Genomic DNA, 25,036 nt, shown 5'->3' on the forward strand with positions numbered 1-25,036 from the left:
GCGTCCTGGCTCCCGCCCCTCCCCCCAGACAGGGACCGCACCCAGGCCTCCTGCTTCTTTCAGAGCCACCCCCACGGCGCCGCTGGCTCGTCCCCCACCTCGGGACCTGCCACCTGGCCGGCTCCCACCGCGGGTGGGTGGGGGAAGGCGGCGGGGGGCGTGTCTGGCCCCACGAGGGGGCGTGTCCTGCGCAGGGATTGGTGGAGGCGGGGGCGCTGGCCGGCCCCCCTGTCAGAGCCAGGAGCGGGGCGTGGGGTTGGGATGTGGCAGCTCCGCGGAGCCTCCGCCTGGGTGGCCGCGGGAGCCCCTGGGCTCCGAGCAGCCGGCGCCCCACGCCCGGGGGCAGGAGCTCCCCAGGTGGGTGGATCGTGCGGGGCAGGGCGAGCCGGGGGGGGGAGCCGGATCCATGGGGGCTGTGCCCTGGGGGGCGAGTGGGGGGAGCTGGATCCATTGGGGGTGAGTGGGGAGCTGGATCCATGGGGGCTGTGTCCTGGGGGCGAGTGGGGAGCTGGATCCATGGGGGTGAGTGGGGAGCTGGATCCATGGGGGCTGTGTCCTGGGGGCGAGTGGGGAGCCGGATCCATGGGGCTGTGCCCTGGGGGTGAGTGGGGAGCTGGATCCATGGGGAGTGAGTGGGAGCTGGATCCATGGGGGCTGTGTCTGGGGGGGGTGGGGGAGCTGGATCCATGGGGGTGAGTGGGGAGCTGGATCCATGGGGCGCTGTGTCCTGGGGGCGAGTGGGGAGCTGGATCCATGGGGGTGAGTGGGAGAGCTGGATCCATGGGGGGCTGTGTCCTGGGGAGCTGGATCCACTGAGTCTGTGCTGGGGGGGGGAGAGTGGGGGAAGAAGCCAGATCCATGTGGGCCAGTGTGGGGAGCTGGATCCATGGGGGGCTGTGCCCTGGGAGGGGGAGTTCGGAGGCAACTGTGGGTTCAGGGAATAGAACCCCAGAAGTCCTGACTCCCAGTCCCTGCTTCCCCCCCCCAACCACTAGATCCTGCTCCCTTCCAGGATCTCCCAGCTTGCCTGGGGTAGGAGCCAGGGAGCCAATGGGGTGGGAAGAGGGGGAACCATGAGGGGCCGGGCTGCTGGCTCCCTTGTGGCAACACCCCCCTTGCACCGAAATTGGCACCGTGCATTTGGGGGAGCCCCCCCCATGAAATCAGGGTACCTGTCACTCATCCCTGAGCTGGTCTGCAGCCAGTGCTTCCATCCTGGGTGTGCAGAATGCACCGGGCCGGCCCCACCGCTGAGGGGGCATTACACCAGGCTGGCTTTTGGCCCCAGACAGGGTTAGTGGCTGGGGGGGGGGGACATGGGGGGAAATTGGCTGCAAGTTTTGCCACTTTGTTACTTGTTCAATTTGCTTATTAACCTGCCAGAATGAATTATAATAATTAACCTCGTGGAGGGGGCTGGGCCCAGCACAGCCAGAGGGAGGTGGCGGGAACTGGATTATTTAGCTACACGATTCAGTTCCCTGGCGTTGGTGTTTTGCAACCTTTAATTACTGAATGGGAGCGTCTCACCCGCCCTGCGAGCTGGGCACGTCGGAGGCTTCCCTAGAGGATGCCAAGTTCCCTGAAATCCCTCCCACACTCCACCCCACACTAACCTGAAACCCACACTCCCCTGCCTGGGCTGGGATAGAACCCAGGAGTCCTGATTCCCTGCTCCCAGAGCTGGGATAGAACCCAGGAGTCCTGACTCCCCCATCCCCTGCTCTAACCACCACTCGCCTCCCAGGGCTGGGATAGAACCCAGGAGTCCTGGCTCCTCCCTCCCCTGCTCTAACCACCACTCCCCTCCCGGAGCTGGGATAAAACCCAGGAGTCCTGACTCCCAGCCCCCACCCCACTCTAATCACTTAGGTGGACCATGGCATTACCCTATTCCCCCATCCCCCTTAATTCCAGATTTTGACCTAAGCCTCGTGATCAGTCTGTGTGAGGTGCCCCCCCCTTGCACCAGCACAGCACGTGAACACAGAGAGTTGGCACGGATGCCAGGCACAATGTGGCCGCTCCGTCCCGCGGTGACCCGGCCTGGCTCCGAGCTGCAATCGGCTTTGTTCTCTGGCCCTGATCCGTTTGCCTTGGCAGCGAAAGCAGGAGGTGGCATCTCGATTGAGCCAGTTCCGGTCACCGCATCCAGACCCTGAGTACCCGCTCTCAGGCCTGTGGTGGGGCAGGGACCTTGCGAGGGCGTCTGCGCCAGCCCCTCTGCACTGAAGTGGGACCCGGTAAACCCATCCCATCCCAGCCCGCTGTTCGTCCCGCCTGTTCTGAAAACCCTCCGGCCATGGGGATCCCATGGTTAGCCCCAGCCCCCTGCCACAGCCGCAGCCATCGGCGTCCAACACCACTGGGGCTGCGAATGCAACTGTTCCTCATGGACCAGGGCACAGGCAGTCAGACCTAGGAGTTGGAACCGCAGGTCAGCGGCAGAGCCGGGGCTGGAGCCGGTGCAGTCGCAGCTGCAGGGAGTGCTACTGCTGGGCTTAGGAGCATGGCCCAGGAGCCCATGGTGCCAGGCGCTGTACATTATTTATTAGGTGTATCACGGTAGCGCTGAGGTGCCCCACCCATGGCCCAGGACCCCATGGTGCCAGGCGCTGTACGTTATTTATTAGGTGTATTACGGTAGCACCGAGGCACTCCAGCCATGGCCCAGGACCCCATGGTGCCAGGCGCCAGGCGTACATTTATTATTAGGTGTGTGTGCGGTGGCGGAGGGTACCCCTGCCATGGCCCAGGACCCCATGGTGCCAGGCGCTGTACGTTATTTATTAGGTGTATTACAGTAGCGCCGAGGCACCCCCACCCATGGCCCAGGACCCCATGGTGCCAGGCGCTGTACGTTATTTATTAGGTGTATTACGGTAGCACCGAGGTACCCCAGCCATGGCCCAGGACCCCATGGTGCCAGGCGCTGTACGTTATTTATTAGGTGTATTACGGTAGCGCCGAGGCACCCCCACCCGTGGCCCAGGACCCCATGGTGCCAGGCGCTGCACACAGCCCAAAGACACCAGCCCTGCCCCAAACACCTTCCAGGCCTGCCAACGCTGTTGCACGCGCTCTGCTTCGCTGCTTGGCAGTGAGTTGAAGCGCGTGGCAGCGTTGGCGGGATCGGGGCCAAAGCGTCAGACACGAGGTGGGGGCAGCCGGGGGGGCAGGGAACAAGGTGACGATGCTGATGGGCCTGGCGGGCAGCGGGCTCGGCTCTAAGCCGTCGTACCTACACGGTGCCTGTCCCCGTGGTTTCTGGTCTGGAGGAGGAGGGCCGGCTCCAGCCCCTGTTGGAACCTCGCCCACCCAGACCCCTTTTCCTCCCCACACATAGGGAGCCAGTATTCAGTCCGTGGGCCCCATGGCACTGCCTGCCCCCCACACACACACACACGCCCGCTGCCAGGCTCCCGGGATCACTCCCACCTGGGTCTCCGCTCAGGGCCAGCCAGATCTCGCTCGACTCTGGGTGGGCTCAGCTCCATCTGGGAATGCTGGGCCCTGCCCCATGGAGCTGGGGGCTCCTGGCCCCACTGGAACGGCTCCCCGTGCCCAGAGCAAAAGGACAGGAGAGCAGGAGCCTCTATTTGCTATTGTCTGCCATTGCACCACTGCTCTGCTGCTGCCCCTCACTCCCGACCCGCAGCCCCTGCTAGCCCAGCCCTGGGCCCCCCCAGCTCTGCCGGTGCCCCTCACTCCCGACCCACAGCCCCTGCTAGCCCAGCCCTGGGCTCCCCCAGCTCTGCCGGTGCCCCTCACTCCCGACCCGCAGCCCCTGCTAGCCCAGCTCTGCCCCCCCCCAGCTCTGCCGGTGCCCAGAGGCAGAGTATAGTTTTGTGGGGCCCTTGGCCATAGCAAGTGGGGGCCCCTCCCCACCCCTTCTGCTTGCAGGCCAGTCCCCCGCCTGCCTGGCGCTCCAGCTGAGAGGGGGAGGGGAGGTCTGGGGACTCATTTTTCTGGGGCCCCCGGGCACAGACCCCATTGGCTAATCCGCCACTGCCAGCGCCCCTCAGTCCCAATCTGCAAAGCCTCCCCGCCGGCTCCTTCCGGCCGGCCGGGCAGTGGTGTGGATCCGGGGTTCGAGCCACCAGGGTCAGTTTGCAGCTTCACAGCCTGTTCGGTCTGTGATCATAGAGACCTCCCGGCTGGCTGGGGGAGGTCACCTGCCCCGAATCCCTCACCCCACCGGGTCACCTGCCCCGAATCCCTCACCCCACCGGGTCACCCGCCCCGAACCCCCACCCCACAGGGTCACCTGCCCCAAATCCTGCACCTTGCTGGCCAGGTCACCTGCCCCAAAACGTCCCACCCCACTGGGTCACCTGCCCCGAACCGCCCCACAGGGTCACCTGCCCCAAACTGCCCCACAGGGTCACCTGCCCCGAACACCCCACCCGACCAGATCACCTGCCCCAAACCGCCCCACAGGGTCACCTGCCCGAACCCCCACCCCACCGAGTCACCTGCCCAGAATCCCCTCCCCCACCCCAAAGCCCTGCCCCTGAAATCCATTCAGGGTTCCAGCAGGACACGTCTGGAGCAAATATTGATTGAAGTGCAGAGGTTAGTTTGCAGGAAGCTCATTAAGCAAATCCTTAATTACAGTCAGCAGGGCTCCTCTGGCCAAGGATCACCCAGCGCCTGCCAGGTCCAGGGGTTGCTTTAAAGCTCCAGCCTCTGGGAGGCTCCCACCTCTCGCTCACAAACGAAATGATCCTGCTCCCTTCCCAGGGCTGGGGCTAGAACCCAGGTGTCCTGGCACCCAGCCCCCTGCTCTAACCACTAGACCCCACTCCCCTCCCAGATGGGGGGATAGAACCCAGGAGTCCTGGCTCCTGCCCCCTTATCATTCAATAATGCTCCCTCCCTTTTGCCAGGTCTTCAACATCAGGCCTCTCTCCCCAGGGGTTCTCTCCCTGGCTCCAGGGGGCCAGATCCCCATCTTGCCTCCAGAGAGCAGGGTACATCCTGGGGGGGCTGCTGGTGCTCCCCCTCCCCTGCTGGCCTTGGGCTGCTGGGCGACAGCCACTGAGAGCCCCAGGGGCAGCCCCACGTGGCAGCAAGGGCCTGCGGTGGGGGAAGGGCACAGGGCTGAGCGTTGCTGTGATGCTTCCAGTGCAGAGGGGCAGGGGGACCCACAGAGAATTAAACTCCTCAGTACTCTCCCCTCTGCGACGCAGACTTATTGCCGCTCCACAGAGATCTGGCAGGGCAGGGTGTGTATGTACCACTGCCCTTTGCCGCATGGAATGAGAGTTGCTCTGCTGTGTGTCATATGCCCTATAGTGCTATCAGCCAGTGGCGATTCTCCTTCCACTCAGATGTGGGGGCTGGTGCTTCGTGACCAGAAGGCTCCAGATCCCATCCCGGTGGGGCCCCACGCTCACACCCCACGCTCCATTCACAGGTGCCACTGAGCGGCCATGGAGGAGTCCACGCGGCTGGGTTACTGCATCGTGGCCGGCAGCTTCGTGGCCTTCCAGTTCTTCTTCTCGGCTGTCAGCCCCCAGCTCTCGCTGGCTCTCAGTCGCCGCTACTGCAGCCTGACCACCGTCAAAAAGTGCGAGTGGAACTCCAGGTACCGCAGTCCTCGGGGCCTGAGGGGAACAGGACAGTACCCAGGAGTCCTGGCTCCCAGTGCACTAACCACTAGACCCCACTCCCCTGCCAGAGCCAGGGCTAGAACCCAGGAGTCCTGGCTCCCAGCCCCCCAACGTCTAACCACTAGACCCCACTCCCGTCCCAGAGCCAGGGATCGAACCCAGGAGTCCTGGCTCTCAGCCCCCCAACGTCTAACCACTAGACCCCACTCCCCTCCCAGAGCCAGGGATAGAACCCAGGAGTCCTGGCTCCCAGCCCCCAATGTCTAACCACCAGGCCCAGCCCCCGCGGGAGCCGTCCGTCCGGACGTTCCTGGTGGGCTTAGCCTGAGAACATCCTGGCGGCCGCGTGAGGCGTCTGATGGGCTGAAAGGAGCCATTGTCTGACACGGGGGCTGGGCGCTCGGAGCAACATGGTGGGGCCCTGTGTGATCCGGGGGGGGGCCATGGGGAGGCTGAGCCCTGTGTGATCTGGGGCAGGCATGGGGACTGAGCCCTGTGTGATCCGGGGCATGGGGGCTGAGCCCTGTGTGATCTGGGGCAGGCATGGGGGGCTGAGCCCTGTGTGATCCGGGGGCATGGGGGCTGAGTCGTGTGTGATCCCAGGGGCATGGGGGCTGAGTCGTGTGTGATCCCAGGGGGCATGGGGGCTGAGCCCTGTGTGATCCGGGGGCATGGGGACTGAGCCCTGTGTGATCCGGGGGAGCATGGGGACTGAGCCCTGTGTGATCCGGGGGCATGGGGGCTGAGCCTGTGTGATCCGGGGGCATGGGGGCTGAGCCCTGTGTGATCCGGGGGCATGGGGGGCATAGCCCTGTGTGATCCGGGGGCATGGGGCTGAGCCCTGTGTGATCCGGGGGGGCATGGGGGGGCTGAGCCCTGTGTGATCCGGGGGCATGGGGCTGAGCCCTGTGTGATCCAGGGGGCATGGGGGCATAGCCCTGTGTGATCCGGGGGCATGGGGCTGAGTCGTGTGTGATCCGGGGGCATGGGGGCTGAGCCCGGTGTGATCCGGGGGGGGCATGGGGGGGACTGAGCCGTGTATGACCCCAGGGGGGCATGGGGGGGCTGAGCCATGTGTGACCCGGGGGGGGGGCTGACCCCCCTACATGTCCCTCTCAGGTGTGTCTCCACCCTGCACGCGCTCATCGTCGGCCTCTTCTGCCTCTACATCCTCTTCTTCGATGGAGCCGTTAACGCCAACCCCATCTGGTGAGCTCCCCCAGTGCCCCTCACTCCCGACCCGCAGCCCCCTGCTCCCCGCCCCACAGCTCCCCCAGTGCCCCTCACTCCTGACCCGCAGCCCCCTGCTCCCCGCCCCACAGCTCCCCCGGTGCCCCTCACTCCCGACCCGCAGCCCCCTGCTCCCCACCCCACAGCTCGCCCACAGCCCCCTGCTCTCCCAGCCCTGGGCTTCTCCCCCCCGCCCACAGTTCTGTAGCTGGCTGCAGCCCATGCTCGGAGTTGGGGGCGGGGGGCAGATTTGCCCTGGTCCATTTCCCAAGCCCCGTCTCTCACAGCTGGTTGGAAGGTGCCAGCCCTGGGCCGGGCGGGGGGGTGAGCGGGGGGTCCCGTGGGCCTGAGGTGACATGGTGGCAGCAGAGGTGATAAAAGGCTGGTTTGTGCCTGGGAAGAATGGCCCCCTTGTTCCCCGGCTGCCAGGAGCCAGAGCCGACCGTGCAGCTGGCATCAGCTGGGCACAGCCACTCGCATTGGGGAGCGGAGCCCGGGGGCTGGCACGGTGCCCGGCAGGGAGGTTGCATGCAAGGAGGATCTGGGGCCCAGGCCCTGGGGGGAGTGAGCGTCTGAAGGGGGGAGCGGGCCCCACGATCAGCCCCCTGCCTGTGTTCATGTTCCACCTCCCCCCCAATACTCCCCCCCCCACCCCGTCCCACGCCAGCCCCTCATCCCCTGACTCCTTGTGCTTCCAGGGGGGACCCTGACCTGGTGAAACTCAACGTGGCCATCACCTGCGGGTACCTGCTCTACGGTAAACACTGGGGGCACCGCGCTGCCCCTGCTGGCCGGCCTGGGGACTGCAACCCCCAGTTCCTGGGACCCCGAAACTGGGATTTCAGACACAAAATCATCTAAAAACCTGAAAAAAACGGGGAAACTTCTTACAGTTTTGGTGGCTTTTTCCTTGTAGGGGGACCCGATGTCCCAATTTTATAGGGACAGTCCGGATTTGGGGTCTTTTTCTTATATAGGCTCCTATTACCCCCCCACCCCATCCCGATTTTTCACACCTGCTGCCTGGTTGCCCTATTTCCTCCTAGAGGAAAAGGAGCCGCCAGCTGCTGGGGCCAGGCTCTGGGGCTGAGGCAGAGAGCTGCAGTGGGGCGGCTGGACCCTGAAACCCCACCCAAGTGGGAGCTGTTCCCCCCCCCCAAAGCTGAGGATCCCAGGAATGGACGGAAGCCCCAGGAGAAATCCAGATGCCCAGCCCAGGGGGAGGGTCTCCCAGGCAGTGAACGGTTCATCGGGCCCCGCTCCGAGGGAGGGGGCGGGAGCTGCCAGGCGTGCGGGAGGGGGGATGTGGGGGGAGTGTTTGGGGTGGGGGCGCGGCTGTGTGTGTGTTTGTGCATTTCCCCATTGCTCAGCCTGACCCAGCCCCCCCCTCCCCCCCGGGCACCCCGGCACACTGACCTGCCCCCCCCATTAAAACCCCTCGCTCTCTGTTCCAATTCCAGATTTGCTGCTGCTCCTGCGCTACTGGAAGACGCTGGGCGACTCCCTGTTCGTTTGCCACCACTTGGTGGCGCTGTACGCCTACGGCTACGTGCTGGTCAGTGCCAGGCCCGGCCGGCCGCCCTGGGGCAGGCTCCCTCCCCTGTCCCTGCCCCCCAGATCTCTGCTCTCTCTGCTTCCTCTGCACCCCCCCAGCTACTTCCATTGCCCCCACGCCGAGGGCAGCGGCTGGCTCCATCCAGGCTCCAAATTCAGCTTCAATCCCCCCCCCTTTAAACCCTGCTAGAATCCACCCCCCTGCTTCAAGTCAGACCTCAGATTTCAGCCCCCGTTCACCAGCTGGCGTCCCCCCTCCCCAGGCCTGGCGGGGGCGGGGACGCAGCCAGAACACAGGAGCTAAAGGCACCTGCCTCCGGGAGGCTGGGCTGGGTTTGGGGGTAAGGGGCTGGGATTCACGAGCGCTGGGTTCGAAGGGGTCTGGCCACTGCTGGAGACGGGATACCGGGGTGGATGGGCCCAGTCCCTGTTCTGCAGCAGGGAGGGGCTAATCTCAGGGGGGGTTAACACCAGGAAGGACCCTTAGATCTAGTCTGACCTCCTGTGTGGCACAGGCCGGAGAATTTCACCCACCTCCTGCATGAGAGATTAGCTCAAGGCAGAGAGCGCGGCCCCTTGAGATGAGCCCTGCCAGGCCCTGGACTCCCCCCTTTGTGTGCGGCTCGGGGTGGGCACCCTGGGGCGGATGGCGAGGGCTGGACCAGGGAGGAAGGATGGCCACAGACAGCCTGGGTGACCCTGGGCCAGTTGTCTAGCTGCTCAGTGCCTCAGTTTCCCCTTTGTATAATAGCCCTGCGCGCTCGCACACACACGCACACACACACACCCGCCAAGGGCATCGTGAGGCTAAATACACCAACGATGGTGAGGTGCCCAGATGCCACGGTGATGGCAGCCGAACTGCGCACACACTGTGGCTGCAGGGCTGTGCTGGGAGACAACAACTGGGCTTTTCCCACACACCCCTCCAAGCGGCTTCCCTTGGTGGCCAGCGACTCACCAGGAGCCGTTTGCCTCCGCAGCCTCAGCTGCTTGTTAGCACCAAAGCTCCCCGGGCCAGGAAGGAGGCTCCAGCAGCCAAGATCCATGGCACGTCCTGGGCCGAGCACTGCCCGGAAACCGCCCCCCTTCAGGCAGCTCACGCTGGTCACCCAGAAACCAGAGGCTGCTTTTGAAAATCTCCATCCAAAAAGCCTTAGGCGGGTGTCAGTGACCTGATATTGTGTGTTACGGTAGCACCTAGGTGCCCTGGTCAGGGGCTGGTAGGCACTGTACATTTATTCAGTGTATTACGGTAGCACCTAGGTGCCCTGGTCAGGGGCTGGTAGGCACTGTACATCCAGCCCCTGCCTTGAGGCGCCTGAGTCCTGGGGACGAAACCTGCCTCCTACCCTAGCACTGCCCATCCCCCAGGTCCCGACCTGCTGCCCTCCCAGCTCTGACAGGGGCGGTACCAGCTGCCCCCGGGGAAGGGGAAAAACCCTGCACGGGGCAGCGGGGGGGGGAATCCTCCCCCCACTAAGGGCTCATGCGACGCCCCGAAGGGTTAACGGCCCTTCCCCAGGTCTGCTCAGCCCAGCGCTGCCGGTCCCAGATCACTGGGGAGGAGCCTCGTTGGCTTCCGAATCGGGACTTTCTACCAGTATTTGGGGTTCACCTTATGAACCGGGGGGGCTGCAGCTGTAGCCGGCTTCCCCTGGCGCTGGCAGCTTTATCCGTCCCGCTGAGGGCCAGGAGCTTTTCTCGGGCCAGGACGCTGCTTTGCCTTTGCTGCGAGAGCTGGATTCTCCCGGGACTCCAGGAGCTGGGGATTGAAACCGACTCTCGCCCGACTCTGGGAGCTGGGGTGTCGGCTCGGTAACAGGGGGCGCTGGGGATCAAGCTGTGTTCCAGCCTGCAGCGTCTTGGGTAGGGTCGGAGGGACCTATGAAAAGTCAGGGGGGCAAATCAAGGTGTGGGGGAGCAACTGCCCCCCCCATAGGAAGTGACGCCCCTGCTTGGCAGCCCTGTTGGCATTGGCCAGGCCCGTGAACCAGGCTACTCACTTGTGCCGTGTTTTCGCCTGGGTCAGTCTCCCCTGTTTGTGGGGTCGTCGGCCCCTCAGATCTTAGCCAGTGGGAAGAGTCCGGCCCCAGCCCCAGCTGGCGTCTCTCTCCCCACTGTGCCCCCTGCGCTGCGCCCCGGCCATGGGAACATCTGAACATTTGTGACTCCTTACCAAGCCACCGGCCCTCCCTGGTGTGACCCTGGTACTGAGCTCCCCAGGGGATCAGCCCCCCCCACAGCTGTCAGACACAGCCCCGCCAGCGGGGGCGGACACCCAGACGGAGCCGGGCCTCAATACGTGGACAGCTCTTTGAACAGGGGTGGGGCAGGTTGAGATTGGGAGCCACTCACAGAGCTGGGTAGGGGAGACCCAGGGCTGGGGTTATGGGGCTGCGGGTCGGGACTGAGGGGCACCGGCAGGGCTGGGGGGGTGGACTCTGCTCATGGCTCTAGGTCCTCAGGGAAGTGACTCTGCCTTGGCGTCTGTGAGTCCAGTGACCCCCCCCCACACCCCACCCCGTGCTCTTTTCCTCCCTTTCTTCCTGCTGGGGGGGGGGGTGTCCCACCCGCGAGCCCCCTGGGGCAGGGGATTAACGGCCTCTCTCTCCCCCAGAGCCGAGGGGTGCTGCCCTATTTCGCCAACTTCCGCCTCCTGTCCGAGCTCTCCACCCCATTCGTCAACCTGCGGTGAGTCGGGGGGTCAGGGGGGGCTGGAGCTGGGGGGCTCGAAAGTGCCCGAGCATCCCAGTGGGACCCGGATTCAAATTTTCCCGAGGCGCTGGGGGATGGGGACGGGGCCGCTACCCCAGAGGATGCTGGGATGCAGACAGTGTGGGGAGGTGGGCTGAAGGGTAGGGCAGGCAGTGACCCTAGATCAGTGGGGTTGGGAGTTAACACCCCTTTGACTTGCATCAGGGCAGCTTCACCCTTGACCCGGGCTGGGCAATAGGCTCAGGCTCTCTGCAAACTCAGGCAGTGTCAATTACCCCTCCGGCTTAATGAGAGCGCTGATGTGATCATGTGACTCCAGGAGCTGGAGGGGGCGGGGCCTGGGGCTGTTTAAAGTGACGGCGCTCCTTTGTCGTGGCCCAGGTGGTTCTTTGACACCGTGGGGCAGCCCCGCTCCTCCTGGTTCGTCCTGGCCAACGGCCTGGCCATGACCGTGGTCTTCTTCCTGGTGCGCATCGCCGTCATCCCCAGCTACTACGCCCGCGTGCTGGCCTGGTACGGCACGCCCGAGTACGCCCGCCTGGGGCTCGCCGTGCAGGTGGCCTGGATTGTGCCCAGCCTGGCCCTGGAGCTCCTCAACCTGGTCTGGATGTACAAGATTGTCCGGGGCTTCTACCGGGCCTTCTGCCGGCCCCAGGAGCGCAAGCCGGCCTGCGGCCACGGCGACTGAGCGGGAGCTGGACTTCCCCAGGGGGCACGGCCGGCGGCCCCAAAGCTCCTGGCAGAGCTGGACGATCCACGCTCGTTCCCATCAGAGCCCACAGCCACAGGAATCCCCTGGCCTGGCACGTGCCGCCAGGCACCCGGACTGACCCCCACGGAGCGCCAGGCGCGGGCGGGCACCTCGGAAACTCATGGAGATCACAGACTGGCATATGCCCCAGGCACCCAGGAAATCCATGGGGCACCGGGACTGGCACTGAACACGGGACGTCTGGCCGGGAGCCCGGTGGGGCCCGTCTGTGGGGCTGGCAGTGCCCCTCGCAGGGGGCTAAGGCTGCCCAACCCCCAGCTAGGGGTGTCCTTGGGGGGGCCTGCGTGTCCATGCATACGGGGCGCAGAGGCTCCAGCCGGGTGGGGGGTCCCATGGGGCAGAGCAGGGAGCCATGGTAGGGCCACGTTACAGCCTCGTGAACGGCTTCCGCAGGCCCCCGCGCCCCCTCCCACTCCTGCAAAAAGTGGGAGGAGCCCCACGCTACTGGGCTGGAGAGCTGGGGGGGCCCATCTGCACTGAACCCCCGAGGGCCAAGGGGTCTACGTAGCTTTTGAGGACACCCCTGTGCCCCAGGATCCTGCAGTCTGACCCTGGCCCCTCCCTCCCAGACGCCTCCTGGCCCATAGCACCCCCCGGCCATAAAGCCCTGGCCCCTGCTGTGGCGGGGGGAGCTGGGAGGGCACACGGGTCCCAGCAGGGGTGTCTCTACCACAGGTCAGTCCCCAGCTAAACCTAACTCCCTGGGCTGGGGCCCCAGAGACCCGGGGTCTAGTCCCTGCCTCTGTGCCTCAGTTTCCCTGTCTGTTAAAGGGGGACAATGCCCCTTCATCTGTGCCTTCTCTCTTCAGAGTGGGAGCTCTTTGGGGCAAGCCTGTCCCACCCTCTGTATCTGTGCAGCCCCCGGCACGGCCGGGGGCCCCCGATCTCGGCCTGGGCAGCTCCCGGCACGGCCGGGGGCCCCGATCTCGGCCTGGGCAGCTCCCAGCACGGCCGGGGGCCCCCGATCTCAGCCTGGGCAGCTCTCGGCATGGCCGGGGGCCCCCGATCTCAGCCTGGGCAGCTCCCGGCATGGCCGGGGGCCCTCGATCTCAGCCTGAGCAGCTCCCGGCACGGCCGGGGGCCCCCGATCTCAGCCTGGGCAGCTCCCGGCACGGCCGGGGGGGCCCCCGATCTCAGCCTGGGCAGCTCCCGGCACGGCCGGGGGGGCCCCCCGATCTCAGCCTGGGCAGCGCCCGGCACGGCCGGGGGCCCCTGATCTCAGCCTGGGCAGCTCCCGGCACGGCCGGGGGCCCCCGATCTCAGCCAGGCCCAGCCAGCGCCCCTTGATCTCGGCCTGGGCTTTTAGGCATTTCCACGCGCCCAGTGACTCTGAAGTAGCTGCCGGCGGCAGGTCTCGCTCCGGTCGGCGCCGGGATCGGGGTTTTCGGATGATTTGCAGTGGAGAATCTCAAACTCCTTCTCGATCCCTTGTTTCATGACTGACATTTCTGCCCTAGTGAGGAATTAACCCTCCCCCCTCGATACTAATTTATTAACCCCACCCCCCCACACTGGCTCACCCCCAAACCAGGCTGGACTCCGACCTCTCCGGCCACGTTTGTCTCCAGGGTCTGTCTGCAGGGGAGGGGCGGGACCCACAGTGGGGGTGTTGGGGGACAGGACACCTGCGGGCTGTCCCCAGCTCTGCCACTGGCCGGCTGGTGACTCTGCACAAGTCACTGCCCGGGCTGTGCCTCAGTTTCCCCCTCGCCCTTTGTTTAGATTGTGAGCTCGCTGGGGCAGGGACTGTATTTCATTCTGGGTGTGGGCAGCCCCGGCACAATGGGGGGGCCCCGATATCTCAGCCGGGGTCTGGGCAGCCCTGGCACAATGGGGGGCCCCTGATCTCTCAGCTGGGGTCTGGGCAGCCCCCGGCACAATGGGAGCACCCCGATATCTCAGCCGGGGTCTGGGTAGCCCCCGGCACAATGGGGGGTCCCCGATATCTCAGCCGGGGTCTGGGTAGCCCCTGGCACAATGGGGGGTCCCCGATATCTCAGCTGGGGTCTGGGTAGCCCCTGGCACAATGGGAGCACCCCGATATCTCAGCTGGGGTCTGGGTAGCCCCTGGCACAATGGGAGCACCCCGATATCTCAGCTGGGGTCTGGGTAGCCCCTGGCACAATGGGAGCACCCCGATATCTCAGCTGGGGTCTGGGTAGCCCCTGGCACAATGGGAGCACCCCGATATCTCAGCTGGGGTCTGGGCAGCCTCCAGCACAAGGGGGCCCCAATCCTGGTTATGGTCTAAGGCCAGTAGGGCCGGTCAGGGATGCACCAGTTTGCACCAGCTGAGGATCTGGCCGTGAAGTTTCGCCAGACTCTGCCCCACCCGCGACCCCTCCAGGCCTGGCTGCCGATTGCCCCTGAGTAACAGCGGGCGCCCTGGGCTGCCGGGGGCAGGGCTGGCCTGGAGCATTTACCCTGGCACACGCCGGAGCCCAGCCCCGAACTCAAACCCGCCTCCCCGGGCCCGATGCCAGGGGATTCTCCGGCCTGTTCTCTGGAGGTCGAGGGGGGCGACCGCGCTGCCCAGTGCCAGCTCAGACCTGGCATTTCGTCCCCCCCCCCGCCCCAAACACCTGCATCCCCATCGGCCCGCGCCCTGCAGAGCAGCCCCCAGGCTCCCGCTGCCACACACACACCCCCCCGGGGGCCCGGCAGGAGAAGGGGGAGGGGCAGATGGAGGGATGTGGCCCGAATTGCGGGGACTCTGGTCATGCTCCCGCCTCGTGGCACCGTTCTCGCGAGGGGCGGGTCCCCCCCCCCCGGCCTGTGATCGCTAAGCCGGGCGGGGGCCTTGGAAGTGACAATAAACAGGATTTCGTTGGTGAAGCTGAGCCGTCCCCCCCGCCCTTTCTCGGGGTGCCCTGTGCAGTGTGTGTGTCACGGAGGGGGGGGTCAGGGCCCTGCACCCCCGGCTCCCTGCCGGTCCCCGGACTCTCAGCCAGCCAGGAAAACAGCCGGTTTATTTGCCCGACAGGAACGTGGTCCGAGACAGGCCTTGCTGGGACAGACCACAGGACCCCCCCAGTTAGGTCCAGTGGGGGGGGGACAGGGAGGCCAGAGCCCCATCTGGGCTCCCCTCCCTTTTCCCAGCCAGCTCCAAACTGAAACTGCCCCCAGCCCTCTGGCCAGGAGCGGGGCCTAGGCGGGGTCCTTCCGTGCTCCCGGTCGTTGGCGGCAGTTCTGCGGGGGGGGGTCCTTCCGCGCTCCCGGTCGTTGGCGGCAGTTCTGCGGGGGGGGGGGGTCCTTCCACTCTCCCGGTCGTTGGCGGCAGTTCTGCGGGGGTCCTTCCGCGCTCCCGGTCGTTGGCGGCAGTTCTGCGGGGGTCCTTCCGCGCTCCCGGTCGTTGGCGGCAGTTCTGCGGGGGTCCTTCCGCGCCCCGGTCGTTGGCGGCAGTTCTGGGGGGGGGGGTCCTTCCGCGCTCCCGGTCGTTGGCGGCAGTTCTGTGGCGGGGGTCCTTCCATGCTCCCAGTTGTTGGCGGCAGTTCTGCGGGGGTCCTTCCGCGCCCCGGTCTTCAGTGCACTTCGGCAACGAGTCCTGGAGCGACTGAAGGACCCACCGCAGAATTGCCGCCGAAGATCCAGAGCGTGGAAGGACCCCCCCCGCCGCCGAGTTGCAGCCCCCCCCCCAAATCCTGGCGCCCTAAGCGACCGCCTAGGTTGCCTAAATGGAAGCGCCGTCCCCGTCTGGCCCAGCCTCCCCCTGCCTTTGTCCAGGTTCCCGGGCCGAGGTGTCACCTGGCTCCAACCCCCCCCCCCCCCGCCCCGGTTCTCCTGTTACCTGCTCAGGTGTCCTCCCTTCCCCAGAGCCAGGCCCGCAAAACTCCCCTGCAGCCGGCCCAGGCCGCACTCCCCACGCTGCGTTCACAGACCCTTCCCCCGTGTCACAGTGGGGGGGGGGGGCAGCCCCTCGCTGGAGGGGTATTTCAGTGTGACGGGGGAATGGACGTGTGTTGGGGGTGGGCTGTAGGGACTGCACAGGGGGCAGGTTGTGGGGGACTGTGTGTGTTGGGGGCCGGGGGAGGGGGCGTCAGGCTGTGCACACGTTGGGCTGGTGGGTGGATGTGCTGCGGCTGGGAAAATAACCCAGGAATCCCGATTCCTGCCCCCCCCCGCTCTAACCACTAGACCCCACTCCCCTCCCAGAGCTGGGGACAGAACCCAGGAGTCCTGACTCCCCGTCCCCCCTGCTCTAACCACTAGACCCCACTCCCCTCCCTGAGCAGAGAACCCAGGAGTCCTGACTCCCCGTCCCCCTGCTCTAACCACTAGACCTCACTCCCCTCCCAGAGCTGCAGACAGAACCCAGGAGTCCCCACCCCATCCTGCTCTAACCACTAGACCTCACTCCCCTCCCAGAGCTGCAGACAGAACCCAGGAGTCCTGACTCCCCCCCCCGCTCTAACCATTAGACCCCACTCCCCTCCCAGAGCCGGGATAGAACCCAGGGGTTCCCCACCCCCATCCTGCTCTAACCACTAGACCCCACTCCCTTCCCAGGCATCCTGCCTCGCAGCCCCGTGCTCTGACCCCCAGACCCCCTTGTGCTGCACAGCAAGCCGCAGTCGGATGAAGCAGCTCCGCAGACAGGAGCCGGGGCGGGCGTTGCTACACTGGCAGGTGATGCAGGCCCCTAATGCCCCCCCCCGATGAAATAAGTGTTAGGTCTGGCAGCAGTGGGCAGCGCTGCCGAGCCTGGGGGGCCGTGGTGCGTGTGGTGTCAGCTACGCGGGCCAAGGAGCTGTCAGTGCGTCTAGAAGGAACCGCGGGAAGGGGCCGGGGGGGCTCCCTGCCAGGGCCGGCTCTGGGGTTTTTGCTGCCCCAAGCAAAAAAAATTTTGGCTGCCCCCACAACCCCAGCCCTGGGCTCTCACCCCCCCCCATCAGTGCCCTCCCCCACCCGCATCCCCTGCCGCCCAGCGCTGGGCTCTCACCCCATCCGTGCCCTCCCCCACCCGCACCCCCTGCCGCCCCAGCGCTGGGCTCCCACCCCCCCCATCAGTGCCATCCCCCACCCGCATCCCCTGCCGCCCCAGCGCTGGGCTCTCACCCCATCAGTGCCCTCCCCACCCACATCCCCTGCTGCCCCAGCGCTGGGCTCTCACCCCATCAGTGCCCTCCCCACCCGCACCCCTGCCGCCCCAGCGCTGGGCTCTCTCTTCCCCCTCCCCACCTGCACCCCATGCTGCCGCCTGCCACAGTCCCTGGCCAGCTCGGGCCGCTCCGCCCGGCTGCGGCACTGGGGTCGGCCACCCTGCGGCACCTGCAGGCAGCTCCTGTGCCATGCGGGCGGCCCCCAGCCTGATCGTCCCCTGCTCGGAGCCTGCCCGCCCCAACCGCAGGGTGCAGGCGCTGCTCCCCCGCAGCGCGAACCGCAGCGGCCCCAGGGCGCCCCCCCGCGCACGACGCGCTGCTGCCGCCAGGGCCGGCTCTAGGCTTTTGCCACCCGAAGCAAAAAAACAGCTGGCCAATGCCGCCCCTGACACTGTGCCGCCCCAAGCACGGGCTTGCTTTGCTGGTGCCTGGCGCCGGCCCTGCTCCCTGCCACGGGATCCGTGAGGCCAGGAGGGCCCCCGGGGCTGGGGGAGGGCAAACGCGAGCGAACCCAGAATAGGGGACTGGGGGGGGGATCAGCCCATCGCTGCCAGGAGTCTCACACCTGCCTCTGGTGCCAGCCCTGCTCTCCGCCAGTCGGCGCTTGATCCTGCCCAGATGTCCTAACACATCGGGCCCCACAGCTGGCACCTCCTCCTCAGCGCCCCCTCCCCGGGGCCCCCCAGCACCCCCTCCCCAGGCACCCCCAGGGCCCCCTCCCCAGGCACCCGCCCCTCCGTGCTGCGGCTGGCGCCATCCTCCCCTGCTGCCACTTGGAGATTGTTGAGCAGCGGGTGCCCAAAGGTGCCCACAGAGCCCCTTGGGTGCCCGGACCCCCTGCCCCCAGGGCCTGGGCCAGCCCCAAAGGTTCCCCTCTAGTCCCAGGGGGCTCCCTGGCCGGTGATTTCACTCCCCGCTCGTCGCCCCCAGCTGCCTGTCTGGAGCGTTAGTCGACGGGGCTGGCAGAGGAGCAGGGCTCCTGGTCCAGCTGCCCGGCCCCCTAGCAGGACCCCCCATTCCCGGGGGCACCCTGTTGGCAGAGCCGTGGGCGCGGTGACATGGGGCCAGGCAGCTATAAATGGCAATGCGCATTCTGAGCTGGGGAGCGAGAGGGGGTGGGCGAGAGGGGGCCAGGGGCGGGGAGGGGGGCGTTGGCGCCCGGCCTGACTCAGCCACCGCACGGCCCAGCCTCACGTCATCAGCAAAAATTAGCCGCCCGCCAGGTCCCTCCGGCATCAGAGCCTCCTGGGCCGTGAGCTCAGGGCTGAATCAGCCTGGGCCCTTAACCCCCTGGCTGCTGCGGCCTGGGCACACGCGTGTGCACACGCACAGCCCGGCAACGCTGGGTTGGCAGGAGCCAGCCTGCTGGGGGGGGGGGGGGGCACAGGATCGGGCCCCTGGGGTGTCACCTCTCCACACACCTCTAGCCCGCCCGCCCCATCTCACAGCCCAGCCCACCAGCAGGGGGCAGTGCAGATGCACACCCAGCCCTCCCCACCTCGGGGTGAGCTCCCGGCCTCAGGGAACTGGGACCCCCCAAACCAGATCCCCCAACAGTCACCGGCTTCTAACCAGGGGGTTATTCCTGCTGGAACAGAGTCTGGGGCCCTGGGTTCCCCGGGCCCCTGACCTGACTGGGGGAGCCCCCAATGCTGCCTCCTCGCACCTTCTCCAGCCAGTGCCCGGACCATGTGTCGCGGCACTTCCCACACTCCTACCGGGCACCCCGGGCACCCCGGCGGGGGATCGTAGCCAGATGGCCCTGGCAGTGTGGCAGCATCTCCCCGTCGCCGGTGCCTTCCTACCCGCCCTTCAGTCTGTCCCTGTGCCAGTCCAGGGCCCGGAGCGTCGCATGTGCCCGCCGTGCCCACCTGCCTCTCGCCTCCGACGCTTTGCTCAGAAACACTTCGGGCAAGGCCTGTGATTAGCTATTGGGGGCAGCGCCTGGCACAAGGGGCCCGCTCGGCGCTGCCCCGATATAAACGTCGTCATCAACTCGTTCCGGGGGCGTGGGGAAGGGGAGTCGCCCGAGGACGCCGAGAACAACGAGCCACAGTCCCTAGTTCTCAGCACTTCCACCAGCAGAGCTCCAAGCCGCGCGGCAAATGGGGAAACCGAGGCACCGAGGGGGGAGGTGACTGACGCAGGCCGCCCAGCCGGTGTGACGAACCGGGGGGGGGGGAGTTCCCGTGGGCACGATCTGTGAGTCCGTGACAGCGGCCAGCGGCAGAGCCGGGGATAGAACCAGCTTTCGCTCCAGGGCTCTATCCGCTAGGCCGCGCTGCCGCGCTCCGTCTACCCCGTCGCTTTGGGTTAGTTCATGGGGTAGCACCCGCTGCAGGCTCACCCAGAGCTCCCGCAGCGCCTCTCGCGTCCTGCCACCCTGTGTCCCCAGACATAGCGCCCCCCAGCGCCGCCTGCACCCCCCCTCCGGACCCCGCCTGACCCCGTGTGCTCGCTGGGGCTTCCGGCTGCGTTCCCGGCCCCCCTAGGCAGGACGGAGCTGACCAGGGCCCGGGCGCAGCGGGGTCAGAGAGCTGATGGAACGGTCCCTTCGGCCTTACGCTAGGAAATCACAGAGCCAGGACTCCTGGGTTCAGCCCCCAGCTGTGCCCACGACCCCCACACGGGCACCTGGGAGAAAGACCTCAGGGCCCGTCCATTGCGCTCAGGGGTCGCGTCAGGCCAACGTGAGCGAGCGCTCGGCACGTTTGCTGCTCCACAGCCGGACACGCTGGGGGGGCACGTGGCTGATACATGCTGGGGGGGCACGTGGCCCGTACGCACCGTGTTTGCTGTTTGTGGGGGGACAGGACCTGTACACGCCACGTGAAGGACCGGGGCACACGGTCGATTTGTGCTCTGTGTTGGGGGGGACGTGACCTATACATGGTGGAGGCCGGCACATGGTCCATATGTGCTGGGGGGGCGGGGCTCATACGCTCGGGGTGGGGAGGGGATATGGCCCATAAGCGCTGGGTTTGGTAGGGGGATGTGGCCGGGAGGTGCTGGGTTGCCGGGGGGCATGGCCTGTGGGTGCTGTGTCTGGGGGGGGGATGTGCCACATACGTGTTTGGAGAGGACATGTGGCCCGTGGGTGCTGTTGGGGAGCGGACGTGGCCCGTGGGTGCTGGGTTTGGGGGAACGTGGCCCATGGGTGCTGTTGGGGAGCAGACGTGGCCTGTGGGTGCTGGGTTTGGGGGCACGTGGCCCGTGGGTGCTGTTGGGGAGCGGACGTGGCCCGTGGGTGCTGGGTTTGAGGGAACGTGGCCCATGGGTGCTGTTGGGGAGCAGACGTGGCCCATGGGTGCTGGGTTTGGGGGAACGTGGCCCGTGGGTGCTGTTGGGGAGGGGACGTGGCCCATGGGTGCTGTTGGGGAGGGGACATGGCCCATGGGTGCTGTTGGGGAGCGGACGTGGCCCATGGGTGCTGGGTTTGGGGGAACGTGGCCCATGGGTGCTGTTGGGGAGCAGACGTGGCCTGTGGGTGCTGGGTTTGGGGGAACGTGGCCCATGGGTGCTGTTGGGGAGGGGACGTGGCCCATGGGTGCTGTTGGGGAGCGGACGTGGCCCATGGGTGCTGGGTTTGGGGGAACGTGGCCCATGGGTGCTGTTGGGGAGCAGACGTGGCCTATGGGTGCTGGGTTTGGGGGAACGTGGCCTGTGGGTGCTGTTGGGGAGGGGACGTGGCCCATGGGTGCTGTTGGGGAGCGGACGTGGCCCATGGGTGCTGGGTTTGGGGGAACGTGGCCCATGGGTGCTGTTGGGGAGCAGACGTGGCCTGTGGGTGCTGGGTTTGGGGGAACGTGGCCCGTGGGTGCTGTTGGGGAGGGGACGTGGCCCACGGGTGCTGTTGGGGAGTGGATGTGGCCCATGGGTGCTGGGTTTGGGGGAACGTGGCCCATGGGTGCTGTTGGGGAGCGGACGTGGCCCATGGGTGCTGGGTTTGGGGGAACGTGGCCCGTGGGTGCTGTTGGGGAGGGGACGTGGCCCACGGGTGCTGTTGGGGAGTGGATGTGGCCCATGGGTGCTGGGTTTGGGGGAACGTGGCCCGTGGGTGCTGTTGGGGAGCGGACGTGGCCCATGGGTGCTGGGTTTGGGGGAACGTGGCCCATCGGTGCTGTTGGGGAGGGGACGTGGCCCATGGGTGCTGTTGGGGAGCGGACGTGGCCCATGGGTGCTGGGTTTGGGGGAACGTGGCCCATGGGTGCTGTTGGGGAGGGGACGTGGCCCGTGGGTGCTGGGTTTGGGGAAACGTGGCCCATGGGTGCTGTTGGGGAGGGGACGTGGCCCGTGGGTGCTGGGTTTGGGGGAACGTGGCCCATGGGTGCTGTTGGGGAGCAGACGTGGCCTGTGGGTGCTGGGTTTGGGGGAACGTGGCCCGTGGGTGCTGTTGGGGAGCGGACGTGGCCCATGGGTGCTGGGTTTGGGGGAACGTGGCCCGTGGGTGCTGTTGGGGAGCGGACGTGGCCCATGGGTGCTGGGTTTGGGGGAACGTGGCCCGTGGGTGCTGTTGGGGAGCGGACGTGGCCCGTGGGTGCTGGGTTTGGGGGAACGTGGCCCGTGGGTGCTGTTGGGGAGCGGACGTGGCCCGTGGGTGCTGTTGGGGAGCGGACGTGGCCCGTGGGTGCTGTTGGGGAGCGGACGTGGCCCGTGGGTGCTGGGTTTGGGGGAACGTGGCCCGTGGGTGCTGTTGGGGAGCGGACGTGGCCTGCACACTGTTTGGGGCAGGCCAAACAGTGTGGCCCTGGCCAGGCCGGACGAGTCAGGAGGCTGCCGGAGGCACCTGCCAGCGTTAATACCCTCCTGGGTCTGGCTCCGGGGGATCAAACCTGCCTCCCCCCAGCGCCTCCTGCATTGGCTGGGGACCCCCAAGCTCCCGCCCAGCCCCCCCACTCCCCCGCTGCCTTCCCGGGTCCCACCGAGCCATATAAAGCCTGAAAGTGTCTCCGACTTGGCTGCGGGCAGCGGTGTTTATAAAACAGCGTTTTCATCTTGGCAAAGGCCTGCGCCCCCCCGGCCTGCGCTGCCCCCAGCCTGTGCTGCCCCCGGCCTGCACTGCCCCCGGCCTGTGCTGCCCCCGGCCTGCGCTGCCCCAGCCTGCGCTGCCCCCGGCCTGCGCTGCCTGCCACAGGCCTTTGATTGTTCCCAGATTTATGGGGAGCGAGGGGACGGGGCGAAGGCAGAGACGCAGCCAGGAGGGATGCGGGACTTATAAGGCAAGTGGTGAGCGGAGGCCGAGGGCTGAGCCGGCTCTGGCTGGGACGGCTGCTTGGTTCTAGCAGCATCAGGGGGATTTAAAGACACAGGAGCCCTCACATCTGGGCCCCTGGCAGGGGGCACCTGGGCAGGACTCCTGAGGTCTTAGGAGAGTGGGAGCTAGTGGTGAGAGCAGGGGGTTGGGAGACAGGTCTGGGGTCTGTTCCCAGCGGTGCAAGGGCAGCGGGGCCCAGTGGTTAGAGCAGCATGGGCTGGGCTCGATTCCTGGCTCTGGGATGACAGCGAGGTCTAGTGGTCAGAGCGGGGGGGGCTGGGAGCCAGGACTCCTGGGTTCTATACCCAGCTCTGGGAGGGGAGTGGGGTCTAGTGGCTAGAGCGGGGGGGGCTGGGAGCCAGGACTCCTGGGTTCTCTCCCCAGCTCTGGGAGGGGAGTGGGGGCCAGTGGTCAGAGCAGGGGGGGCTGGAGCCAGGACTCCTGGGTTCTCTCCCCAGCTCTGGGAGGGGAGTGGGGTCCAGCGGTCAGAGAAGGGGGGGCTAGGAGCCAGGACTCCTGGGTTCTCTCCCCAGCTCTGGGAGGGGAGCGGGGGCTAGTGCTTAGGGGCGGTGAGTGGGATTGGAAGCCAGAGGTGCCCCTGTGCTCACCAGGACCCTGCACGCCTGGCTAGCAGGACGAGTCGGGCCTGGCCTCAGAAAGCCCCAGGCCGAGGCTGCGTTGCCAGGGGTGCAGGCCCGGCCACCGGAGGGGAAGAGACCCCAGATTTCTCCCCTTCGCTTTGGCTTCAGCCAGACAGGCCTCACCCCTCGCAAAGGGAAACCTCAGGGAATGAAAACCCGCCCCACGGCCATCCCTGGCATGAAATGAGTTTGCTGAGCCTCTGGCGTGGGGCGGCCTCACAAACTCCCTTGAAAAGAGGAGGGGGGGGGTCCCTGCAGGGCTGAGCTGCACCGGCTTGGGGGTGGGGGGGCTGTCCCGGCTCTTGCTCCCACTCTGCGGGTCCTGCAGACGATTGAAAGCCCCACGTCAGGAGCTACCGGCGCCCCGGTCACTGGCCCCCGCCCAGCGGCGGCTGGTGGCTGAGAGCCGCTGACAGGTCAGCCAGGGCCTAGGATGTGCCACCTCCTCTCGCTCCTGGCCAATTCGGGATTGTTCCCTTGGCCGCGTGCCCTGGCACCTGGGCCCCGGGGAGCCCCCGTCCCGTGAGTCATGGGCACCAGCTGACTCAGCGCAATCTGATCCAGTGACTGGAGGATGAGGTAGCTGGGCACCTGCCCAGGGCTGGGAAATCCGAGGGGGGGTTATTCTCACTGATCCCTCTCCCTGGCATCCGAGTGCCACCCGCTATCCCAGGGGAGCAGCCCCCCCTTTCAGCCGGGGCGGGAGGGGGGCAGTGACAGGGGGCTCCCGGAAAACTGATAACCTGCCTGATCGATCCGTCTAGGCAGATCCAATCATCCGTGTGAGCCCGGAATGGGGGCACCCGCCCATGCCAGGGGATCTCAGCCCTGCCCTGGAGGGGGGCACCCTCCCTGGCCGACCCTCCACGGGTGGATCCAGTTTTGATCCCTTTCCTCTGGGCAGCAGCTTCCTTCCCCTCCTGGGGCTCCCATGGCCGGGAGCGAAACCCACGAGTTTTCCATCTTTCCTTTGGCTCCCCGCCGGGTGCAAACCCAGCATGCGGGGAAAGCAGGGGGGGCAGCTCCCCCCCGGGCTGCAGCGAACCCAGCGGGGCGGAGAGGCTGGGAAACACCACAGCGCGCAGCACCCCGCTCCGGGCACGGAGGGTTTGTCAGACTCCCCCAAGCAGGAGGGTCCCAGAGGCCTCTGACCCCGCAGCCCAAGCCCGTCAGCTGACCCGGGTCCCCGCACTGCGCCATGCGCCTTTTCTCGCCGGACGCTAGAGGCCTCATCCTGGGGTCCGATGGGCGTGAGCGAGCAAAGCATGGAGGCCCGGGCCTGGACTGTGGATCCGCATCCTTCCAGCAACCCCCTTCCCAGCCCCCGAGCTAAACACGCCCCATCAGCCCCCACACCGGGGTCTCAGGCTCACCCAAAGCGGAAAGCTACGTCCCTCCTGCAAAGGCAGGACTGGTTAGTGCTGGAACCAGCATGTGAGCGCCGCACCAGGAAGGCTCAATAACATGTAGCAAACTTTGGGACCATTCTAGCAATGGGGAAACTGAGGCACGGGGCTGGAAAGGGACTTGCCCATGGTTACACAGTGAGACAATGGCACAGCTGGGATTACACCCAGGAGTCTTGATGCCCAGATCCCTCCCTGCTCTAACCATTAGACCATGCTCTCCTCCCAGAGGCAGGGGTTGAACCCAGGGGTCCTGGCTCCCAGCCCCCTGCTCTAACCACCAGATCCCACTCCCCTCCCAGAGCTGGGAACGGAACCCAGGAGTCCTGGCTCGCAGCGCCCCCCTGCTCTAACCACCAGATCCCACTCCCCTCCCAGAGCTGGGAACGGAACCCAGGAGTCCTGACTCCCAGCTCTCCTTTCTGCTCTATCTATTTGACCCCACTGGCTGGCTCTCTGCATGCAATGCTGCCTAAATCACCTTTTCACTTCTCCCAAAGACAGACTGAGGCCAAAATGGCCAGACCCGGGGGCTCTTCAGTGCAGATTTAGGCTCCTCAATAGATATTTTATTTAGGTGCCCAAATGCAGATTTAGGAGCCTCCCCTCTAGGCCTCCAGCTTGGAAAATGGTGGCCTAATGCAGCAAGAAAGGGCAGAGTTAAGGTGATTTGTTTGTCAGGGTCGCTTAGGTGACTTTAGGGTTTGAGGAGCACTTCGCTCTCCCTGGTTACGTTCTTCAGAGACG

At 66.4% G+C, this 25,036-nt stretch overlaps 1 protein-coding gene across 1 annotated transcript; it reads left to right on the forward strand.

The window, feature by feature from the left end:
• Positions 1–244: 244 nt before the first annotated feature.
• On the forward strand, positions 245–12,957 carry LOC120390863 (TLC domain-containing protein 4-like). The gene is made up of 7 exons (XM_039513792.1): positions 245–357; positions 5,420–5,590; positions 6,735–6,824; positions 7,544–7,602; positions 8,306–8,400; positions 11,020–11,093; positions 11,499–12,957. Exons 2-7 carry the CDS (start codon positions 5,436–5,438, stop codon positions 11,803–11,805), a joined length of 780 nt encoding a protein of 259 aa, XP_039369726.1. The 5' UTR covers positions 245–357; positions 5,420–5,435; the 3' UTR covers positions 11,806–12,957.
• Positions 12,958–25,036: the final 12,079 nt, after the last annotated feature.

This window comes from Mauremys reevesii, linkage group 25 (assembly GCF_016161935.1).
Source record: "Mauremys reevesii isolate NIE-2019 linkage group 25, ASM1616193v1, whole genome shotgun sequence".
NCBI classification, from domain to species: Eukaryota; Metazoa; Chordata; order Testudines; family Geoemydidae; genus Mauremys; species Mauremys reevesii.

Coding starts and splice junctions, on each gene's coding strand:
- LOC120390863 (XM_039513792.1), top strand. CDS start 5,436: ATGGAGGAGTCCACGCGGCTGGGTTACTGCATCGTGGCCGGCAGCTTC. Junction 5,591..6,734: donor AAGTGCGAGTGGAACTCCAG/GTACCGCAGTCC, acceptor TGTCCCTCTCAG/GTGTGTCTCCACCCTGCACG. Junction 11,094..11,498: donor ACCCCATTCGTCAACCTGCG/GTGAGTCGGGGG, acceptor GTCGTGGCCCAG/GTGGTTCTTTGACACCGTGG.